This window comes from Schistocerca piceifrons, chromosome 4 (assembly GCF_021461385.2).
Source record: "Schistocerca piceifrons isolate TAMUIC-IGC-003096 chromosome 4, iqSchPice1.1, whole genome shotgun sequence".
In the NCBI taxonomy this organism is placed as follows: Eukaryota; Metazoa; Arthropoda; class Insecta; order Orthoptera; family Acrididae; genus Schistocerca; species Schistocerca piceifrons.
This window is the reverse complement of record NC_060141.1, coordinates 218,873,511-218,898,551: the sequence shown is the minus strand read 5'-3', so window position 1 is coordinate 218,898,551 and position 25,041 is coordinate 218,873,511. Positions and strand designations below refer to the sequence as shown.

The 25,041-nt window shown below is 39.5% G+C and overlaps 1 protein-coding gene across 1 annotated transcript in view; it reads left to right on the top strand.

The window, feature by feature from the left end:
- Positions 1 to 4,941, top strand: part of LOC124794977 (aldehyde dehydrogenase 1A1-like) — a 105,106-nt gene extending 100,165 nt beyond the window's left edge. Inside the window, exons 10-12 of the mRNA XM_047258711.1 lie at positions 1,293 to 1,450; positions 4,570 to 4,644; positions 4,725 to 4,941. Of these exons, the coding sequence (XP_047114667.1) occupies positions 1,293 to 1,450; positions 4,570 to 4,644; positions 4,725 to 4,794 (303 nt within the window). The 3' untranslated portion in view covers positions 4,795 to 4,941. The remainder of the gene's footprint in view (positions 1 to 1,292; positions 1,451 to 4,569; positions 4,645 to 4,724) is intronic.
- Positions 4,942 to 25,041: the final 20,100 nt, after the last annotated feature.

The window sequence follows — 25,041 nt, the reverse complement described above, 5'->3', positions numbered from 1 at the left end:
TATATTTTCCAAAGTATTACAAGTACAGAGATGACTGATGGATGATCGAACCATAAATGCACCAGTTTTGCCTTATGCCCACCAGTTGACATAATGAGTGTACTGTCCTGACAATATGGCTTCAAAGCAAGAAAGATTTTTTGTGTATTGGCATATGTGTGATGTTTATCTACTACAACAGTGCAGTGTGCATTCAGAAGAAATTATGGAAAAGAACTGCCATGTAAACAGAGGATTGTGTGTTGTTATTGACGGTTTATGGACACTGGTTGTCTCTGTAAATGGTCTGGTTGTCTTGGTTGACCACGTGTGCCAGATGCAACCATGGAGAGGGTGAGAGAATGTTTTGTATGCAGTCCAAAAAAATCGATGGTCCATGCAAGCCAGCAAGTCATGAACTTGAATACCACAGCAAACTGTGTGGAAGATTTTATGATGGTGTTTACTTTTTGGCACATACTGTCTGCAGTCATGCAACAATTAAAATCAGAAGATCATGAGTGGTACCTTCAGTTTGCATCACAATGCAGGAAGCACTCGAGGATAGCCATTCAACCTCCAAGCTAATATGCAGCAATGAAGCAACCTCTGATTCACCACAATATGAGTGTGTGGTGCACTTAAAATCTTCATGAAATTGTGGTGCAGGGATGAGATTTGCTAGAGACCAATTTTTTCTGCATAATGTCATAGACAATTCTGTATAGGCCATTTTTCTCCTGTGAGAAGACTGTGATGGCTACCTCTTACTTTGATATGTTGCAGTTGTGGTTGTTTCCACAAATGAGTTCTGATTCTGAGAATTTCATCTTCCAACAAGAAGAGGCACCCTCTCATTGGAGCATTTATGTTTGGCACTACACAAATGATGAAATTCTGCATTGCTGGATTGGGCATAGTGGTCCCCCAGATCACATGAACTAATGCTTTGTGACAGTTTTTGTATGGTGGTATGTTAAGGACTATGTTTATGTACCCCCACTGTCAAGAACATTGGAACAGCTCAGAGAAAACATCAATGCTGCTTTGATGACCATTGACAGTATACTATGTAAGGTACAGAACAAACTTGATTACCACTTGGACGTATATCATGTGGGCAGAGGAGCACTCGTAGAACATTTGTGGAGTGAAAAATGCAAACTTGTTGAGCTTACAGTTCTATTCATGCAGCAGTCACATTTGTATACATAATACTTTGGAGAATATAGAGCTTTGAAAACAAATGATCATTTACAGTAGATTTATACATCATTTAAAGTTTGAAAACATTCAAAATGTTGCTGTTTCAGATATTTGGACCAGTTCAGAGTATTTTAAAATTCAAAACTCTTGAGGAAGCCATTGAAAGAGCAAACAATACTTCTTATGGGTTGGCTGCTGGAATCTTGACAAAGGATATCAATAGTGCACTCACTTGTGCAAATGCTTTAGAAGCTGGGAGTATCTGGTGAGTTTCAATGTATGTGTATTCCTCATACTTTTTAATGTGTGAATTAATGTTATTGTTATGTTACTGAGTCAAACATATGTTATTGTGCTCCAGAACAAAAGTTTATTTTATTTATCTCCACATGATCTCGGGTGTCTCAGTTGTTTCTTACAAGGAAAACTCCACATTGCACCCCCTTCAGATTTAGTGGTAAGATAGTTCAGTGGACACACATGAAAACAAGAAAAAGGTGTACTCAACTGTGAAAAAAAGCAAAATATAAACAGTGAATGGTTTGAGGACAAGAAGTGGAATAAAGAGCAAGCTGAAACAGCCATAACATGGTGGGTAAGTGGTGATGGTGTCAGAATGCCTTTCTGTACTCTTGGTAGTTGTCATACTATACATTGGTTACAGTAAATGAGTCAGGTGGTAAGATTACATTACCATCGCAAGTAAATGTGATGAATAGTGAGAGCAAGCAAGATACAACATAGATGTCTCACAGAAATTAAAACAACAAATAAATGCATGTGAACTATGTTACAGCTAAGAAATTCAAGAGTCAGGACTTCTAAAATGGAATGTGACTTCAACAATGTTAACACCGTATGTTTTGACAGTGCACAGAGAAACATTGCAGCTTATGTGACAGACTATTATGTTTTCATCTTTTCTCTGGGAGTTTTCACATTCATACGAACATGTATATTAAGCAAGGAGGCATATCTCACTCATTTACCGTGCATACAAATTAGGTGCATCTATAAGAGATTCCTATTGCATGACAGACATAGTGTCACTAATGCCATGTATGACACACCAGACATCGTTTCCTGTAGAGGATTTGGTTGACTTGTCACCCTTGTCATCAAATGTTTGTGGTTCCCATTTGAAAGCCACTTCCTTTCAGCTGCTAATAGAGTAGTTGTGCAGAATCAAATGTCATTATAGGTCCCTGTCTCAGTACCTTATGCCTTTCTGTTACAAATGGACATTACACATGACACAGACACAAATTTGAATAAAGCAAATGGTGGAAATAATAATAATAATTTAGCACAATGGAAGTTTGAACAGAGTTCACCTGCTCACCGCCAGTCCAGCACTGTAGCCACTTAACCATGATGCCATTTGCATTCCACTACCTCTATATTGCACTTCTTGCTCTTGGACTATTCACTGTTTCTATGTTGCTTTTTTTTCACAGTCCAGTTCACATTCTTCCTGTTTCCATGCTTGATCTGTGTTCATTTTTGACGGGCTGTCCACTGGGCCCTCTCACAATTAAATCTGATGAGGGATGTAATCGGGAGTTTCCCTTGTTAGAATTTCAACAAACTGATTAATGTTGTCAGTTCATAGTCTTAGTTTTCCTTTTCTATTATTCCTTATTTGCCATTACTATCATTACACAGAAGAGATCAGGAAAGAGCAGAAGTTTCAGATAGATTGCCTACTGGTAAGGCTGGAATTTTTGAAACCAGATTTTAAACTGCAAAACTTTTCCAGGGTCAGGTGTGGACTCAGACCATAATTGTAAATTGAATCTGAAAGGTAGGGAGTTAAGGAGGTGGGAAGTGGATAAAGTAAAAATGCAGAGCTTATTGAGAGTTTCAAAGGAAGCACTGGGCAATGATTGGCTACAACAAGGGAAAGGGATATAGAAGAATATGATTGAGGAGCTTTGGGAACTGGAATAGTAATGGCAGTAGAACACTAAATTGGCAAAGAGACAAGGTCCAGAAGAAATCCTTGGGTACACAAGAGATACTGAATTTAATTTACAAATGTAAAAAATTTAAAAATGTAAGAAATGAGGTAGGCAAAAGGGAAGACAGCTTTTAAGAAATGAAACTGACAGAAAGCACAAAATACCATAGCAGGAATGGTTAGAGAAGCATACAGCTGTAGAAACATACATGATTATGAGACAAACAGAAGCCACTTGTATGAAAATTAAAGACACCTTTTGAGAAAATAGACCCACTTTAATTACTGTTACAAGCTCTGGTGGTAAACCAGTATGAACCAAATTGAAAGAACTTTTTCAAAACAAGGTCCACAGCATAGATGACATTTCCTCAGAAATATTAAGATCCTTGGGAATCATGACATAACTGTATGTGAGATATACATGACAAGTGAAATAAACTTGGACTTCAAGAAGAACTTAGTAATTTCAATTTCAAAGATGTGGGTGCAAAAAGGTATGAGTACTACCAAACCATAAGTTTAATAAGTCATGGTTGCAAAATACATACTGACACAAATTATTGAAGAATAGAAAAACTGGTAGAGGTGTACCTTAGGGAAGATCTGTTTGGCTTCCAGTGAAATACAGGAATATGTAAGACAATATTTCCTCCACAACTTATGTTAGATGCTAGGTTAAAGAAAGGCAAACCAATATATGTATGCAACAAATATTGGAAATCCACAGAGCACACTTTTAACCTCAAGCTAATTCATACAAAAACCTTCCATTAAACATTATTTATAGCAAGGAATGGTCTCATACCCGTAATCTAACATGATCAGCTTTGTTGAATTGCAGATCATTAAATAACAGGCACTTCAGGCAAAATGTTTCTTCAAAAAGATGAAAATTTGTCTTTTAGGTTGGGATCCATAAGTTCCAGAAACATATTTTTTAATGTACATGAATATAATTATGCCAGACTATTGGCTTTGTGAGTTGAGGAATGTGTTCTTGAAAATGCACATATTTTTACAAAGTCTGCTACAATGCAGATGGCTCATATAGTAAGAGGAAGTGGGTGAGGGAGGCCATTCTGTGTAATAAAGGTTATAGAGAAACTCAGTTTAGCAGACAAACAGAGACAAGGCACTGACACCTTCCCATGTTGTAACTGCTCTGTACATCCGAAAGCTGTCATGCCATCTTTTTATAACATTACAGATATTTCATTCTTTTGAGAGACTGTGTGACCACATTAGTCACAGAACAGTTAGTTGAACCATTCTTCTCACACTGTCATGGTACAATTTTATGATAGTGTATAAAGTAATAGAAATGTGCTAGAAAATTGTGTACCTTATAACATTTGTTCTCAAATGCTATGTGCTTTCTGCGTTCAGTGTAATGATTGATAAATTCATTGTATTATTTTAAGGGTCAACTGCTTCCTTGTTATTCCTGTTCAGGCACCATTTGGTGGATATAAAGAGTCTGGAATTGGTAGGGAAATGTAAGTAAAAAATAATCCTTTTAAATAACATGAGTTACTGAACAGAAATATTTTTTAATGACAAATTTAACTTTTTGCAGGGGAGAAGAAACACTACATGAGTACTTAGAAGTGAAGACAGTTTCTGTGAAGCTCCCATCCAAGTCTTGAAGTGTTTCCAAGAAATGAAACAAGGCTTTGCTGCTTTTATAATATTACAGAACCAGCAGTATTCTTTGTTAAAATTATTATTTCTCAGGATAATTTCTAATAAAGTAAATCATTTGCAATTTTTAATAAACTGTTTCCTAATTTATAGTCTAGTGTGTTCATTTTATTTAGCGTGCTGGTACTGCTCCATGTCTGTCATTCCTCTGAACCATGTCTGTCATTACTCTGAATTTTTCCCGTGGACATGCAGCTTTACTGTATGATTAAATGATGATGGCGTCCTCTTGGGTAAAATATTCCGGAGGTAAAATAGTCCCCCATTCGGATCTCCGGGCGGGGACTACTCAAGATAACGTCATTATCAGGAGAAAGAAAACTGGCATTCTACGGATCGGAGCGTGGAATGTCAGATCCCTTAATCGGGCAGGTAGGTTAGAAAATTTAAAAAGGGAAATGGATAGGTTAAAGTTAGATATAGTGGGAATTAGTGAAGTTCGGTGGCAGGAGGAACAAGACTTTCGGTCAGGTGATTACAGGGTTATAAATACAAAATCAAATAGCGGTAATGCAGGAGTAGGTTTAATAATGAATAAAAAAATAGGAGTGCGGGTTAGCTACTACAAACAGCACAGTGAATGCATTATTGTAGCCAAGATAGACACAAAGCCCATGCGTACTACAGTAGTACAAGTTTATATGCCAACTAGCTCTGCAGATGATGAAGAAATGGATGAAATGTATGACGAGCTAAAAGAAATTATTCAGGTAGTGAAGGGAGACGAAAATTTAATAGTCATGGGTGACTGGAATTCGTCAGTAGGAAAAGGGAGCGAAGGAAACATAGTGGGTGAATATGGATTGGGGGGAAGGAATGAGAGAGGAAGCCGCCTTGTAGAATTTTGCACGGAGCATAACTTAATCATAGCTAACACTTGGTTCAAGAATCATAAAAGAAGGTTGTGTACCTGGAAGAATCCTGGAGATACTAAAAGGTATCAGATAGATTATATAATTGTAAGACAGAGATTTAGGAACCAGGTTTTAAATTGTAAGACATTTCCTGGGGCAGATGTGGATTCTGACCACAATCTACTGGTTATGAACTGCAGATTGAAACTGAAGAAACTGCAAAAAGGTGGGAATTTAAGGAGATGGGACTTGGATAAACTGAAAGAACCAGAGGTTGTAGAGAGTTTCAGAGAGAGCATAAGGGAACAATTGACAGGAATGGGGGAAAGAAATACAGTAGAAGAAGAATGGGTAGCTCTGAGGGATGAAGTAGTGAAGGTAGCAGACGATCAAGTAGGTAAAAAGACGAGGGCTAATAGAAACCCTTGGGTAACAGAAGAAATATTGCATTTAATTGATGAATGGAGAAAATATAAAAATGCAGTAAATGAAGCAGGCAAAAAGGAATACAAACGTCTCAAAAATGATATCGACAGGAAGTGCAAAATGGCTAAGCAGGGGTGGCTAGAGGACAAATGTAAGGATGTAGAGGCTTGTCTCACTAGGGGTAAGATAGATACTGCCTACAGGAAAATTAAAGAGACCTTTGAAGAGAAGAGAACCACTTGTATGAATATCAAGAGCTCAGATGGAAACTCTGTTCTAAGCAAAGAAGGGAAGGCAGAAAGGTGGAAGGAGTATATAGAGGGTTTATACAAGGGTGATGTACTCGAGGACAATATTATGGAAATGGAAGAGGATGTAGATGAAGACGAAATGGGAGATATGATACTGTGTGAAGAGTTAGACAGAGCACTGAAAGACCTGAGTCGAAACAAGGCCCCGGGAGTAGACAACATTCCATTAGAACTACTGATGGCCTCGGGAGAGCCAGTCATGACAAAACTCTACCATCTGGTGAGCACGATGTATGAGACAGGCGAAATACCCTCAGACTTCAAGAAGAATATAATAATTCCAATCCCAAAGAAAGCAGGTGTTGACAGATGTGAAAATTACCGAACTATCAGTTTAATAAGTCACAGCTGCAAAATACTAATGCGAATTCTTTACAGACGAATGGAAAAACTGGTAGAAGCCGACCTCGGGGAAGATCAGTTTGGATTCCGTAGAAATGTTGGAACACGTGAGGCAATACTGACCTTACGACTTATCTTAGAAGAAAGATTAAGAAAAGGCAAACCTATGTTTCTAGCATTTGTAGACTTAGAGAAAGCTTTTGACAATGTTAACTGGAATATTCTCTTTCAAATTCTGAAGGTGGCAGGGGTAAAATACAGGGAGAGAAAGGCTATTTACAATTTGTACAGAAACCAGATGGCAGTTATAAGAGTCGAGGGGCATGAAAGGGAAGCAGTGGTTGGGAAGGGAGTGAGACAGGATTGTAGCCTTTCCCCGATGTTATTCAATCTGTATATTGAGCAAGCAGTAAAGGAAACAAAAGAAAAATTCGGAGTAGGTATTAAAATTCATGGAGAAGTAGTAAAAACTTTGAGGTTTGCCGATGACATTGTAATTCTGTCAGAGACAGCAAAGGACTTGGAAGAGCAGTTGAACGGAATGGATAGTGTCTTGAAAGGAGGATATGAGATGAACATCAACAAAAGCAAAATGAGGATAATGTAATGTAGTTGAATTAAGTCGGGTGATGCTGAGGGAATTAGATTAGGAAATGAGACACTTAAAGTAGTAAAGGAGTTTTGCTATTTGGGGAGCAAAATAACTGATGATGGTTGACGTAGAGAGGATACAAAATGTAGACTGGCAATGGCAAGGAAAACGTTTCTGAAGAAGAGAAATTTGTTAACATCGAGTATAGATTTAAGTGTCAGGAAGTCGTTTCTGAAAGTATTTGTATGGAGTGTAGCCATGTATGGAAGTGAAACATGGACAATAAATAGTTTGGACAAGAAGAGAATAGAAGCTTTCGAAATGTGGTGCTACAGAAGAATGCTGAAGATTAGATGGGTAGATCACATAACTAATGACGAGGTATTGAATAGGATTGGGGAGAAGAGAAGTTTGTGGCACAACTTGACCAGAAGAAGGGATCGGTTGGTAGGACATGTTCTGAGGCATCAAGGGATCACAAATTTAGCATTGGAGGGCAGCGTGGAGGGTAAAAATCGTAGAGGGAGATCAAGAGATGAATACACTAAGCAGATTCAGAAGGATGTAGGCTGCAGTAAGTACTGGGAGATGAAGAAGCTTGCACAGGATAGAGTGGCATGGAGAGCTGCATCAAACCAGTCTCAGGACTGAAGACCACAACAACAACAACATGTCTGTCATTACTCTGAATTTCAACTGTCATTTAACCAAATGAAGAAGAATTAATGGATTGCTATTAAGTATTACTTCTTGCCATACAAAGGCAGTAGCCCATTTCACTTTTATAAAGCTGTAAGAGTTTCATGAGACGATGAAAAAATAATAAGATTCCAGACTTAATTTTATGTCACTGAATACTATATAGAGTCTGCTATTATAGAATCTTTATTGCAATACACAAGTAGTGAGACGTAATTCGTTTTTGTACCTAAGTTTACCTTCTATTATAATTTAGAGCAATGGGCCTTAACTCAGATAAATTTTTATTCAGTTGTGGGATATCAACTTTTTTACTGGGTAAACAGTATCAGGTGCATGGCACAGGTTCAGTCTCATAGTGCTAGTTATTAGGACTTTCTCCCTTTCCTTTCACACATGACTCACAGGAAGGATGATGGCTTAAATGCTCCTGTGGGTGTTTTAATTCATCTAATCTTGTGTTTGGGATCCTTATGGCAGTAACAGATATATAAGGAGTTGATAAAATTTTTAGGTTCATTGCTATAAACTGAACAAGTAGGTTTTCACAGGATAGTGTTCGACAATCTGTGACCTGTTAAGTAACTTAGCTTCTTTTTCCATTTGCTGCAACATGGTGATTGTCATTTCCCAGTGTGATCACTGTTGACATCATTTCCACTACACCTAGATTTGTAATCCTAATCATGATAGTGGTCCTGGTAAGATAAAATGCATGTCATTTTAAATGTGCAAAAGTGAATCAAATGAAACATTTGGTTATGCTCAAGTTGTGATAAAGACAATCTCAGTAAGAAATTTATCAACAAGGTCTGTACACACAAGATCATTACAATTCTACTGGAAGAAATATATGCGTTAAATTACAAATGGGTAAAATGTTAAGTATGAACACAAATGGGACCGACAAGTGCTGATAATCATGATTAAAAATCTTAATCATAATCTTTGCAGAAAGTGTAGAATCATGGTGAAAAACAGTATTCAGTGCACTGAATGTGACATCATATTTCACATTCTATGTGGTAAGATTGATCCCTCATTAAAAGAAGGTTTTTCTATATCATACTAGTGTCTGTGAGTGTGAGTGCACTGACTGTGTTGTTGCCACGTGCGCATGTTTCCAATTGTGTAGTAACCAACTAATACAAAAAACTAGTCCAAGTTGCACAAATATGGCTTTATTCATAATCTATGAACAATAATGGAGATAGCCTCTTGAAACTCCACAAAATACAGAACATTTGATGTGCTCAATACAAACTAGAATGTCTGGTTAGAGTTATTCATTGCTGTACTTTGCTTATATATGTGCAAGTTGCTGGCAGATGATGTGGTGGAGAGGCACTTTGCACCAGGAAGCTGGAGCCCCAGGGTACTGCATGGGGAGGAGACGGCCAATGGAATGGAGGTGCCTCCACAGCAGGTGACAATGCGCTCGAGGCGGAGAGAAGTGGTGCGGCCTGTGGTGATGGAGTGCAACTGATCAAAATGGTGCACCACCAGCCCGTTGGTCATATGGATGTCACAAAGGCAGTATACCCAAGGGCAGACAACAATGGCAATTGTCCACTTGGGCCAGGAACCAAAACCTTGTGCCCACACTGGTGATCCCGGTGCAAAGCAGCCGGACAAAGCCGACGAAGGCAGCAGTGCAGGCCACAGCAGGTGGAGGAACATGCATAGCTGCCAGCCATTAAGCAACTCAGCTAGTCTCCATTCACACATAGGTGTGAAGCAGTAGGTTCTCAGAAAACGGAGAAGGATGTTGTCTGGTGAAGAATCCACAACAAACTTTTTCATTTGGAACCTGGATATATGCGCTGGTCATTTTGCCTTGCCATTTGATTGATGGTGGAAGAATGCAGCATTAACATGACAAATGCTGTGATGCGAACAAAATAATTGAAAGGTGTGTGAAATGAACTGGTGACCATTAGCAGAAAGTAAGATACAAGGCAACCGCTGAAAAAAAAAATCCTCAAAAGTGTGCAAATTGTGACCTCAGCTGGTGTCAACACACACCAGAGAATCTAAGGAAACTGGGAAAATGCATCCACCACCAAAAGCCAATAGGTATTCAAGAAGAGGCCTGTAAAGTCTTCATGAATGCACTCCCATGGTTGGTGTGGAGCTGGTCAGGTTGACAGAGATGCCCTGGGAGCTGCCTGTTGCCAGGCACACTGCTCACAAGCCACAACATAACGGATAATTTCACCATCAATCCATGGCCAAAAAACATGTTTCCCAGCTATCAGTTTAATGCCAAAACTACCCAATGACCCTGGTGGAGAAGGTGTAGAAACTCGTGCCATAATGTGGCAGAAATGACTGCCCCGGCATATCGATCTCCCATGGACAACAGCAAAACACTGTCAAAAACAGAGAGGCAATACCATAAGGAAAAATAGCCATGCATAGGGTCCAAAGCCCTACCAAGCAGTTTGTCTGGCCAGCCCCGTTGAACAAACTGAACCACCTGATGGAGAACCAGGTTGGCAGCTGCTGTGCATGAGCTTGTAATTGAGAAACCCTCAATCTTGGCTTGTGGTTTCAGTATCAAGATGGAAACAAACCAGTTCTTCATGATCAAAGTTGGGATCAGGACCCACAGGAAAGCAAGTCAAAGTGTCTGCATTACGGTAGTATGGACGTAGGTCAAAAATGGATATCCTAATTGTAGCAAGACAAGAACAATGCCCAGCATTGTAGATGATGTGCTGGCTTGTCAGGTAAGGAAATGTGTGGGTTAAACAATGAAAGGTGGAATTTGGAACCATACAAAAAAAAAAGAAACATGAAATTTCTGGAGAGCATAGACTATGACAAAAGCCTCATTTTCCAACTGAGAGTAAAGTTGCTGGGCTGGAGGGAGAGATTTAGAGGCAGAAGTAACAGGTCATTCAGAGTCTTTTGTATGTTGGTGTGATAGGACCATGTGAAGGCCATACTGTGAGGTACTGGTCACCAAAACTATATGCTGGTCTGGAGATATGTAGCTAAACAGGGGGCCAAGAATAGTGTGGATTTCAACATTTGAAAAGCATATTAGCAATCCAGGCTCTAGCAAAAAGGTACATTCTTGTGTAACAAGGCATCAATGGGTAGGCCAACAAGGCCACCTCCAGCATGAATATATGGTAGAAGGCTATGTTCTCTTGGAAGACCTGAAGCTCCTTCATCGACAAAGGGTGAGGCATAGTGATAACAGTAGAGATGTGGTCTTTCATAGGGTGAACCCCATCCTTGAGACTTTGAACCCCAAATAAACAATAGAAGGTTAAAAACAATGAGATTTTGCAAGGTTATGCAGTATGCCTGTGGACTGTAAGACAGAAAAAAAAGTGCACAAATTTTTCAAGGAGAGGAGCCAGTGACAACAGTAACATCCAGATAATTAATGCCGCCCATCACATGCGTAATCATTTGGTATAAATATCATTGGAAAATAGAAGGGGCTCTAGTCATACCAAAAGGAAAGTGCAAATATTGATAGGAACCAAAAGGAGTATTCAAAACCAGAACTTGCAGAGGCTATTCGTCCACAGGAACCTGCAGGTACGCTCCAGACAAATCAATTTAAGAAAAATACTGGCCACGCGGTATTTTTGCCAACAGTTCCTCCTGGCATGGGAGGGGATACATATCCATGATTGACTGTGCAATGACAGTAGTACTGAAGTCACCACAGAAGTGAAGTTTCTTTGATGGCTTATGAACTATAACCACCAGAGATGACCAATCACTAGCCATAACAGGTTGCACATTCCTAGAGATTGAAGTCTTTTCAATTCTGCTCTCACCTGATCTTTCAGGGTGACAGGAATAGGGTGTGTACAACAAAGATGAAGCTAAGCAGTGAATTCCAAAAACATTTGATGAAAAAAAATTGTAGCACACCCTATTTCTTCTGAATCCAAGTCCGAAAATTCATCACACAGTGATTCCAGTGGAGGATATGATACCTGATCAGGTACAATGTGAACTATATCAGTAATATAAAATCCAAATGCCTAAAACGCATCCATCCTGAAAAATGTTCTCAACACTGGCATCAGCAACCACCAAAAACGTGATGGAATGAACCACTGACGTGGAAGAGGCAGATGCTTTAAATTGTTCCAACAGTACAATGTTCTGTCTGTTATAACTTACCAGCTCCTATGTGACGAATGTCAATGTCATTGAGCCTCAAGTCACATAAGTTTGAGAATTCAAAAACATCACTGCAGCACGTGTATCAATCTGCATCTGGAGCACTTGGTGAAAAACACTTAAGTCAATAAACAACTTGGGAGAAGTACCACTTCAGGCTTTCCTGGTGATCTAATGACATCTAGGGTTGTCGGGTGTTCTGCCAGATATCAGGGTTTCTCTTGCATGATATTTCAATAATGTAGCTCGTAACCTTCATCAGGTGTGATCTGAGACTGCTCCTCAAATGGACCTGGTCCAGTAATTATGTCTGCGGCCTTTGCCCTCCTCCAGCAGTTGCAGGCGTTCACTCTGCGGTCCGCACCCGCTTGCTGCAACTTGCTGGAGTACTGCCATTTCCTTTCCCATCCACTGCAGTTCAGGGCATTCCCTCTGTGTTCCGCACACACCAGACCCACTACTGGGTGTTCCATCTTCGGCCTGGTGCATTTGGAGTTCTGTCTGTGTTGCCAAGTGTTCTCCCTGTGGTCCTCTCCCACTCCATGCAATGTTCTGGGGCGTTGCCATTCCATTTTCGGTCTGCTGCAGTTCTGGATGTTCCCTCTGCAGTCTGTGCCCATCGGACCTGCTCCTGATTGTTCTGCCTTTGGTCCGGTGAGCCTGGCACTCTGTCTGGGAATTGTTTTCTATATCCACGCCTTCAGTTCTTCTATTCATGTAGTGCTGCAGCTCTCCCCATTGCTCCTTCAACTATTCCAGAGCAGGGTTCAAGGCTCTGCTTAGCTGGTACCCCATGTCTCGTTTCATGAGATTGTCAGTTACATTTACCTCTACCGATTCCCTTATAACACTGTCCCAAAATCTGGGTGTCTGTGTTAGAATCTTGGTTTCATCATAATTCATGACATGATCTAGTTCCAGACAATGTTCAGCAATGACTGATTTCATCACCTGTCTTAATCTGTGTGCCTTTGATGTTCCTTGCATCTGATATCCAATTTTCTTGTTGTCTGGCCAATGTAGGACATGCCACATTGAAATGTTGTAAATGCCTTGTTTCCATAACCCCAGGTCATCTTTAACATTTCCCTCCAGTCCCCCTATCTTGCTGGATGGACAGAAAACACACTTGATGTGTTTACAGAGGATCCTACTGATTCTGGAAGAAACAGAACCAGCATAGGGCAGGTACGCCACCTTCTTTGCTTCATCTTGCTCTGCTTCTGGAACCTGTCGTGTACTGACTGGTTGGAGTGCCATCTCAGTTTGGTAGTATATCAAATTTTACAGAACACTGTTTTAAGATGCTCTATTTCTGTTGGTAGACTCTTTTGGTCTGACAGGGTACGTGCTCTACGGACCAATGTCTTAAGAACCCTGTCCTTCTGTGCAGGTTGGTGACAGCTGCTGGCCTGCAGATATAAATCAGCATGTGTGGGTTTTTGATACACACTGTGGCCGATTGATCCATCCACTTTCCTTTTAACTAGTAAATCCAGAAACAGAAGCTGGGCATTCTTCTCCAGTTCTATGGTGAACTTGATATTTGGGCGGCAAGAGTCCAGATGTTCAAGGAACTCATTGAGACTGTCCTTTCCATGTGGCCAGATCATGAAGGTGACGTCCGCATACCTGAAGAAGCATGTGGGTTTAAATCAGGCTGTCTCTAATGCCCTCTCTTCAAATCTCTCCATGAACATTTGGCAAACACAAGAGACAGTGGGCTGCCCACAGCTACACTTGAGTTTGCTCGTAATATTGGTTCCCATACAGGAAATACATGGATGTCAGTGTATGCCTGAACAGGTCCAACAGAGCACCGTCAAATTTTTCCACAATCAATTCTAGTGAGTCTTTCAGTGGGACCCTAGGGAACAGTGATACCACATCTAAACTAACCATGATGTCCGAATCTGTGATGCGTAGTTGCTTGAGGCGTTGCAGGAAGTCTTCTGAGTTTTGGATGTGGTGAACACATTTCCCCACATACAGAGACAGCAGATCTTTCAAGTACTTGGCTGTAGCATACGTAGGTGCCCCAATATTACTGACAATTGAGTGTAGGGGCATGCCGTCCTTGTGTATTTTGAGAAAACCATAATGTCTAGGTGGTACTGGTGCTTTTGCCCGATGTTGTCTGATGATCTTATCAGGCATCCCCATCTCCATCAGAAGAGCCTTGGTCTTCTTGTCCACCTTATCAGTGGGGTCACACTCCAAGGTTCGATATGTAGTGTCCCATAGCAGTTGGTGTATTTCCTCATCATAATCCACCTGCTGTAGAATGCCTGTAGAACTCCCTTTGTCTGCTGCCAGTAATACAATAGTGTTGTCTTCCCAGAGCTTCTTGAGTGCATGCCTCTCCTCAGTTGTGATGTTCAATTTTGGAGGCTTGGCACTGGTGAGAGACCTGCAAGTCTTTCAGCAGACTTCCTCTGCCACATTAGGTGGAAGTGTGGCTATAACTTGCTCTATTGCACTGTTTAAACCTGAAATGGGCACATTTCTAGGGGTCGGTGCAAAATTTGAGAGCCTTGCTGAGTACCTTTAAGGTTGTGTCATCAAACTGTGTGCCACTTAGGTTCGTCTCAGTGTGAGTCTCCTCCATCTGCTGTGCTTTCTTCCTCATGCAGTCAAACTTTGCAGATTGGCTAGATGAGGCATTCCTTCTGGCACACTCTGCTAAAGACCAGGAGGTATAGTCTACCCAGTTCCAATCTTCCTCTGTTAAGGAGGCTGTCATGTACAGATGAAGGTGTAACAGCTCCCTTGCTACAACATCCAATCTGTGGTGCATACCTTGGATCCTCTCTCTCACCAGTGCCATGCTCACTCGGCATTTTATCTTGTTTGCCGCTCTGGAGTTGAAGTGATGTTTAATTCTGGCGAATACTGGTACCACTTCTCCATCTCAACATCTCTGCAAAAACCTGATGGAACTCAGCATCCTCCCTTTCCTCTGTCGAAGCTTGTCCAGCTTCTCGATTTTATGGTACATCTCCTCCCCATCGAGTCTTCTGACGTAACTCTTCAGGCTCTGCTGGTGATCTAATGACATCTTGGGTTGTCGGGTGTTCTGCCAGATATCAGCGTCATTCTTGCACGATATTTTGGTAATGTAGCTTGTAACTTTAATCAGGTGCGATCTGAGACTGCTCCTCAAGTGGATCTAGTCCAGTATTCATGACTATAGCCTTCCCCTCCACCGGCAGTTGCAGGCATTCTCTCCATGATCCACACCCGCTCGCTGCAACCTGCTGGAGCACAGTGCATGGGTCTACTCATTGTCATTTGATCCAATATATTTCCATCATGAGTGGGGTTCCTAACTATGTGTTATAGGTAGTTCTTAGAGAAGACATTTAGTAATGTTTCATAGGCTGTCTTATCATGCCCATCACTAACAAATTTCCCAATTTTCTATGGAAGTACTCTGGAAATGACTGTATTCTGGTGGTGCTCTGTAGTAATACTGTTTTAGAACTTTTGGATTAAGCTTAAAGTAGAAGCTTTTGTGGAGATTGTGTACGGAGGTGTTGCAAAACTGTGTTTACCAGAAGTGTCAAACCCTAGTAAAGTTGATGCACTGGGCTCCCCATAATGTGCTGAATTTTAATCTGATTCTCCTCATGTATTTTAATTTGTTTTTGAGAGTATTTGTATGGAGTGTAGCCATGTATGGAAGTGAAACATGGGCGATAAATAGTTTGGACAAGAAGAGAATAGAAGCTTTTGAAATGTGGTGCTACAGAAGAATGCTGAAGATTAGACGGGTAGATCACATAACTAATGAGGAGGTATTGAATAGAATTGGGGAGAAGAGAAGTTTGTGGCACAACTTGACAAGAAGAAGGGACCAGTTGGTAGGACATGTTCTGAGGCATCAAGGGATCACAAATTTAGCATTGGAGGGCAGCGTGGAGGGTAAAAATCGTAGAGGGAGACCAAGAGATGAATACACTGAGCAGATTCAGAAGGATGTAGGTTGCAGTAAGTACTGGCAAATGAAGAAGCTTGCACAGGATAGAGTAGCAGGGAGAGCTGCATCAAACCAGTCTCAGGACTGAAGAAAACAACAACAACAACAACAACATTTTAATGGGGTTTGGACTTGTATCAGAAGGTTGTGCCATGTTGGAACCATTGCAATATGATGTAGTGACATTAAGGTAAACAGAACAATCTATCAGAGATGAACTAAAGACAGTGTCTTGATAAACTTCTTCTAATCCTTCTCAAACTTCTGCATTCCTAAAGTTGTTGTCTATTTTAACAGTATTCACATTAACATATATTCAGACATCAATTATCTTTAAGAATTTAAACTAGTGAGCTGTTATAAGATTATTAGGCAAGATCTAATTGCATTAGTTGATTGCTAAGTTATCCATTATTTCTGCTTTCTATCTCTGAAGGTAAATTTATGGAATTGTGCTAAAACAAACCTCAGGTGGGAATTAGAAAAAGTATTTTTCTTTATTTAAGGAATCATTTTCATTTGTAATGTATGTTTTGCTGTGAAGAACTGAGTAGAGTGTGATTTTGAGTTGTGTGGTTGATAAGATAGCATGTTCATGAATGTGACTTGTAATCATACTGAACACAATGTGCTCAGGTAAAACTATTTGCTGCAGAAATTTGCTTAGGCGATGTGGCACCATAACATGTATGGGATCATAGAGAATTGTAATGACTATCTTTTATGGCTATCAGACTGTGAATGTTGACTATATATTTAGAGTTCACATTCAGTTATGATTCTGGAATAAGTGTATCAGTATTTCTTTTATTGGTTAGATATGAACATTGTATATTTATCTGTTTATGACAAATATGTTGCATTTGAAATTGTCAGCCAAGTCAATCAATCGGATGTGGGATGCGACACGTGCCTGATTGAATGTCAGTGTTCATCACCTGCCTCAAAAATACTGACAGTTTTTGTTCACATGCAGTTGGCTCCTGTCTGTTACATCCCTTCGAGTTAATGGCGTGCTGTGTGATTCCTTTTACTTCAGAAAACTGCTTTCTAGTAATTCTGAACTAATTTGTACAATCAGCACCACTCATCTTAGTCATAGTTTGAAATTGTCCATGTTTTTTCCTTTCAAACAAAATATATTTACTGAATGATATTTATTTTTTATTCATTAATGAATAAGGCAACACTTTGTCTTCAACATTAGTATCTGAATGTGATTTGAAACTCAAGTCTATCAATAATAACTCTTTTATTCGCGAATCACACATTGTCAGTTTGGCAGGCTGTAGGTCAGTAACTGGTGTCTCTAGGGTTCATTTTCCTATTCATGATTGGTGGATTAACAGGATTAGTATTAGAAAATTCATCCCTTGGCATTGTATTACATGATACATATTATGTAGTATCCCACATATGTGTGTCACCCTGACTGAAGGGCACAGTCGTCATGCTCATCTCAATATGCACAGGTCTGCACCAGACATGTGGAACCTATGCATCATTTATTGAAATTGTGTCACATCACACATGCTAAATGCATCTCAGTTTGTGCTTATCCTTAGTAAACATTGCATTGTTTAAGAAACAGTCATGTCTTACTTTCCTCAGTGCCCCACAGGCATGATGTACGTAAGTGGTCCTGCGTCGATGTAAAAGTAAGAAAAGCAAATGAAACTATGTTTCACATTTGGAAGAAACATACAAATGTATTATTTGTGGACATAAGCAGATCATGAAGTAGATTCCACACAATACACGGCCTTCACCTGAACAGTCTTGATAAATATTATGCAAGTGAAAGAATTCTGGAATTTATTAGAAAAGCAGCATTAGACTTTGGCACTAAAGTACGTATGAGTGGTTCTACATCACTTCTATACAGTGAAATGAAAACAGATTTAAAGGACAAGGGAAATGAGTCAGTGACCAAGCCTAATCCATGTCAGGCTTGGTCTCTTCCAAATGAAGAAGATGTAACTCCCCTCTTCTTCCTTCTTTCATCTATTGTCCACATTAAACAATGTGCAGTCCAAGTAATTAATAAGCAAAGTCTTTTATGAAGATTTGTGAGGAACGAAGAATACAATAAACTTTCAAGTTTACTTAGCTTGTCACGTTGAGATGGCTCCAGTTCTTCTTGTCTAGGGGTTTGATTCTTGAGGCTGAAAATCTAACATCAGGTCCTCATGGTTGGTTTGAACTAAATAAATTGGAAGATTGTTGTTGCAGAATTTTTTTTTTACATAAATATATTTTCCACTGATTTTCTCACATTTTAGTATATCATACAGTATTTTGATTTTTCACATTAACAAAGCTGAAATTAAATTGTTCGCACCTATTATACAAAAATAGATCTGATCACATCAGAGGCAAGCTTAAAACACTCACACTCTGCAGAATTAACAATATTCCAAAGGGTTTACAATTTTTCTTAAAAAATTATTCCTACTAGTTTTCATTACATTATTAATTTCAATTATTATTTCACAAACGAATCCAGAAATAAACATAGTAAATACTATAGGATTGCATAATCAATAATAGAAATTTTAAGTGTGTAAATAATTCATAATTTCAAATGTTTCTATAAAAATTAATTTTAACTGTACATTCAGAACTAGTACTTATAAATTATAACATTGAAACTAAAATAATATTGACCTGTCGAAAATTTGAAAAATACAGTAATACTGGTATCGACAACTGCTGTTGAGGAAAAGTAATGCTAGAAGAAGATGTTCTGTTATGAGGACCAGAACAATACTAAAAACAAGACTATTTTAGGCTAATTGTTAGGACTGTCTCTATCCAGGAAAATATGACCTTAATCCAATTCAACATACAGTCACTAAGAAACAAACTTCCTGAGATGGAGATGTTCTCAGAAAAACTACTGTGTGAAATATTAAGTTTGGATGGATAATTGCTTAAGGAAGAGCATTCCAGCTGGCTGCACTAGCCTGTTGTTGTGGTCTTCAGTCCAGAGACTGGTTTGATGCAGCTCTCCATGCTACTCTATCCTGTGCAAGGTTCTTCATCCCCCAGTACATACTGCAACCTACATCCTTCTGAATCTGTGTAGTGTATTCATCTCTTGGTCTCCCTCTACGATTTTTACCCCCCATGCTTCCCTCACATACTAAATTGGTGATCCCTTGATGCCTGAGAATATGCCCTACCGACCGATCCTTTCTTCTAGTCAAGTTGTGCCACAAATTTCTCTTCTCTCCAATTCTATTCAATACCTCCTCATTAGTTATGAGACCTACCAATCTAATCTTAAGCATTCTTCTGTAGCACCACATTTCAAAAGCTTCTATTCTCTTCTTGTCTAAACTATTTATCATCCACGTTTCACTAGCCTAACTGGTTACTAAACAGCACAGAAGATCAAGGGTGGTGGTGTACAATTAGTTAACAAACAGTTGTCTGTAAAACCCAAAGTAACAGATATTAAACATTTAACTGTAGAAGGAAAATTTGAAGATGCTGCTATGTAGCTGCCTGATTGCAAAGTAATTATAATGCCTGTGTACTGTCCTTCCAAAACAGACTTTAAAGACTTCATGGAGGGCATGGGAAACCTATTAATATCATTGCTTAAATATAAGAGGTACAGAATATGTGTTATTAATTTATATACGTTAGTGGAAAATTTTAAGACTAAACTCTTTCTAACTGGTACACTCATTGTCTGTATAACCTAAAAATACTGTTAAAGTCATACTACAAAATGTTGTCTATGACATAATAGTGAATTTGAATGGAAATGTGTTTCCCCTGAGGATGTAGCAGATGTAGTAGATGTAGTAGCAAAACTCAATAACTAAAAACTAAAGAATATTATGACCTTTCCAACTTCATTGTAAAATATTATAGAAATAAAATGGCATTCCCCATGCTGCTATATAAACTGGATGTTTGAGGAAAGTGCCTTTCCTGACTATCTAAAGCTAATTATAATTATACCTGCGCATAAAAAGGGAGATTGTGGATCACCAGGAAATTGTAGACCCTCTTTCAACATTCCATTTATATCTCAGATAATTGAAGAAATAATGAAAGAAGCAGGTAAATGAATATATTGAGAACAGACGCCTCTTAAATCAGATACAATATGGATTTCATGAAAGTCAGTGCACAATTAAAGCAATGCAGGATATGGTTTTATCTGCCATAAAGAGATATGAACATAAGCAATATAAATGTGTCACATTGGTTGATCTAACAAAAGGCCTATGACACAATGTCACACAATATTTTTATAAATTAACTTAAATAGTATGGGATAACAGATAGGAAGTTGGCATTACTAAAATCATACTTGTCCAGCAGGAAGCACATGGTCCTAACTGATTCAAACAAAACATGAAACTTTCTGAACATTATAAGAGGAGTGCCTCAGGGTCTGGTGCTTGGACCATTTTTGATCTTTTTTATGTTAATGATCTGCCTAGCCTGCTACTTCACAAAGAAGTAGTAATGTATGCACATGATGCCACATCTATTACTTCCCATAATGGCAAAAATTCTATGATGGAAATGAGTAAATCAATGACTGACAAGGTATCTTGCTGGTTTAAGACAAATAAATTAAACAATAGCAAAACTGAGAAGATGATATACTCCCTAAAAGATAATGATTACAATGACAAAGACTCTGTCAAATTGCCAAGGATCCACCTCAACACAAAACACACAGATATTTATGCAGCAAACTAGTTCATGTGTTGAATCTCATCAAGAAATTAAAAATTTACATTAGTGCAAAACAACTATTCCTTACCATCTATGCCTTTTGCTACCCACCTGTCCACCCTCCATCCACACACACACACACACACACACACACACATACACACACACACACAAACGTATCAGAAACATGTGCCGGTATGGTCTATGAACAAAACACTCAGTCCAAAGTGTATTACATTGATAACAGAATAATGATTCTCCCCAGTCTATGCCTACTCCACACCCTTATACACACCACGAAAAACTGGGATTAACATGACAGAAGATCAAACGTTCACTCTTATAGAACTTTTATAGGAAAAGAGACTCTTTGAATATTCACTGGACTAGAAAAAACTTTCTGCGCACAAGAAGGCCTTTTTTTAACAAATTAGCAACTGGGCTGAAGTTAACCACTCATCAATTCAGAAAGGTTATAGACTCCTGGCTGAAATAAAAAGCTGTCTACACTCTTGATGAATTTGTAAATAGTGGTGTGAGTGATATATCAATTTAATTACAAACAAATTGCTGCAATTTGTATTACCTGTTAATTTAATTATAAACAAACAGCTTCCACGCATACTGGAGTACAACTTTTAATAGGTAGTGTAACTAAATTTAACCTAGTGTAATTAAAAAATTGTATAATTGCACACTGTCAGTACAACATGTATTTGAAAACACTTAATAAATATGTATGTAATTGTGGATGGTGTCTTAAGCAGTTTGAAAGCTGTCTTGTGACATAATAAATACACTCCTGGAAATTGAAATAAGAACACCGTGAATTCATTGTCCCAGGAAGGGGAAACTTTATTGACACATTCCTGGGGTCAGATACATCACATGATCACAGTGACAGAACCGCAGGCACATAGACACAGGCAACAGAGCATGCACAATGTCGGCACTAGTACAGTGTATATCCACCTTTCGCAGCAATGCAGGCTGCTATTCTCCCATGGAGACGATTGTAGAGATGCTGGATGTAGTCCTGTGGAATGGCTTGCCATGCCATTTCCACCTGGCACCTCAGTTGGACCAGCGTTCGTGCTGGACGTGCAGACCGCGTGAGACGACGCTTCATCCAGTCCCAAACATGCTCAATGGGGGACAGATCCGGAGATCTTGCTGACCAGGGTAGTTGACTTACACCTTCTAGAGCACGTTGGATGGCACGGGATACATGCGGACGTGCATTGTCCTGTTGGAACAGCAAGTTCCCTTGCCGGTCTAGGAATGGTAGAACGATGGGTTCGATGACGGTTTGGATGTACCGTGCACTATTCAGTGTCCCCTCGATGATCACCAGTGGTGTACGGCCAGTGTAGGAGATCGCTCCCCACACCATGATGCCGGGTGTTGGCCCTGTGTGCCTCGGTCGTATGCAGTCCTGATTGTGGCGCTCACCTGCACGGCGCCAAACACGCATACGACCATCATTGGCACCAAGGCAGAAGCGACTCTCATCGCTGAAGACGACACGTCTCCATTCGTCCCTCCATTCACGCCTGTCGCGACACCACTGGAGGCGGGCTGCACGATGTTGGGGCGTGAGCGGAAGACGGCCTAACGGTGTGCGGGACCGTAGCCCAGCTTCATGGAGACGGTTGCGAATGGTCCTCGCCGATACCCCAGGAGCAACAGTGTCCCTAATTTGCTGGGAAGTGGCGGTGCGGTCCCCTACGGCACTGTGTAGGATCCTACGGTCTTGGTGTGCATCCGTGCGTCGCTGTGGTCCGGTCCCAGGTCGACGGGCACGTGCACCTTCCGCCGACCGCTGGCGACAACATCGATGTACTGTGGAGACCTCACGCCCCACGTGTTGAGCAATTCGGCGGTACGTCCACCCGGCCTCCCGCATGCCCACTATACGCCCTCACTCAAAGTCCGTCAACTGCTCATACCGTTCACGTCCACGCTGTCGCGGCATGCTACCAGTGTTAAAGACTGCGATGGAACTCCGTATGCGACGGCAAACTGGCTGACACTGACGGCGGCGGTGCACAAATGCTGCGCAGCTAGCGCCATTTGACGGCCAACACCGCGGTTCCTGGTGTGTCCGCTGTGCCGTGCATGTGAACATTGCTTGTACAGCCCTCTCGCAGTGTCCGGAGCAAGTATGGTGGGTCTGACACACCGGTGTCAATGTGTTCTTTTTTCCATTTCCAGGAGTGTAGATGAATATGTAATGCTAAATACAGAACTGTACTTACTGTGACATTAACAGGGAAAAACAGCAACTTATCTTGCAGCTAAAGATGGAATTGCTAACACATGTGTATATGGGAGAGGAATTACAACATTTGAAACCTACAAGTAACAGGAAGAATAAGACATATGTAAATGAACATTATCAGCCAATCTGAGAGAAGACAGATGTTACAGTGAAATGCATATTTTATCTTTCACGCCTCACAATTAGGAGTTTCCATCTTCTCGTGGGCCTTGAAAGGATTTTCAGAAGTATTCATAGGTCAGATACTAAATGATTATTACTGAAGTAAAAGGCAAAGGTAAGGTTAAGAAATAAATAAAATCCTCATTCTCATACACATGTCATATTTTTTTCCATACTTTTTTGTGTTGAAATGATTAGTATATTAGAGCCAAATGCTGGACTTTGTGATGTTTGGTTAGATGACTAGGTACACTATTCCATAGATGCATAAAGAGGAGATCTTTGAGGAGGTGGAGCATGTTGGCATAATCTGCTACAACTGCCACTAAGAATGTAATTCAACTTGATATGGTAACTTTGTATTTTGCTTCAGATAACTTTCTAAGCTTGTTACAGACCACCTTAGGAATTGTTGTATTATGTTACATTACATCAATACTTGTTTCACAGATCATGAATATGACGTTTATTAATGATGTGAAATGTGTCAGTTTAACATAAGGTTCCTTTATATGATGTAATTATTTTTTTTACTTCATACCTAAAAATTCATCTATTGAGTAGAAGAAGTTAGTTTTCATAAATTCATTGAATTTGTTTTTAAATGCTGGTTGACTCTGTCTCTATCTCTCTATTTGGTAAATGACCAAAGCCTTTTGTGGCAGCATAGTGAAGACCATTCATCCTTCTAGTGTTGTAACTATGCACTTTGCTATTGTTTTTGAACTGGGGTGAGTTATTAATAACAAATTTCATAAGTGAATATATGTATTGTAAAGTTACTGTGAATATCCTGAGTTCCATAAATAAATGAATAAATGTCTACAAGGTCGTCTTGGGTGGGCTCCAGCTATTATTCTGATTACACACTTTTGTGCAACGAGTTCTTTTTCTCTTAATGATGAATTACCCCAAAACAGGGCGCCAAATGAAAGCAGTGAATGAAAATGGGCATATTAGGCTAATTTACTGATATGTTTATCACCAAAATTTGCAACAACCCTAACAGTGTAAGTCACTGATCTCAAATGTTTCAGCAGACTATCAATGTATTTCTTCCAACTCAATTTCTCATCAATGCACCCATCAAGAAATTTTGAATATTCAGCCTTAGCAACAGACTTCTCTTCAAAGTGTATATTTATAATTGGTGTTATGACATTTACTGCACAGAACTGTATATACCATTTTTTCTCAAAATTTAGTGAGAGGCAGTTCACAGAGAACCACTTGGTAATTTTATGAAAGGTATTATTTACAATTTCCTTAGTTAATTCTTTTTCATTGGGTGTGATTACTGTACTTTTATATCATCAGCAAAGAACCAGCTTTGCGTCTTCATGAATATAGAGTGGCAAGGCATTAATATACATTAAGAACAATAAGAAGCATATATAGCATTTTGTGTTGAAAAGCCTTTCTGAAAACCAAACTGATATTTTGTTAGTACTTCATTTTTACAAATATATGAAGCTACTCCTAACTTTGGGTAAATCTTTCAGAATTGAGAGTGAGCAGTAGTTGTTAGCACAGACCTATCCCACTTTTTATGCAATGGTTTAACAATAGTATATTCCAGTCTGTCCATAAAAATACTATGTTTCAGTGAGCTACTATATATGTGCCTGAGAATACTACTTATGAGGGCTATTCAGAAAGTAGGGAACATTTCTGTATAACAATGCTA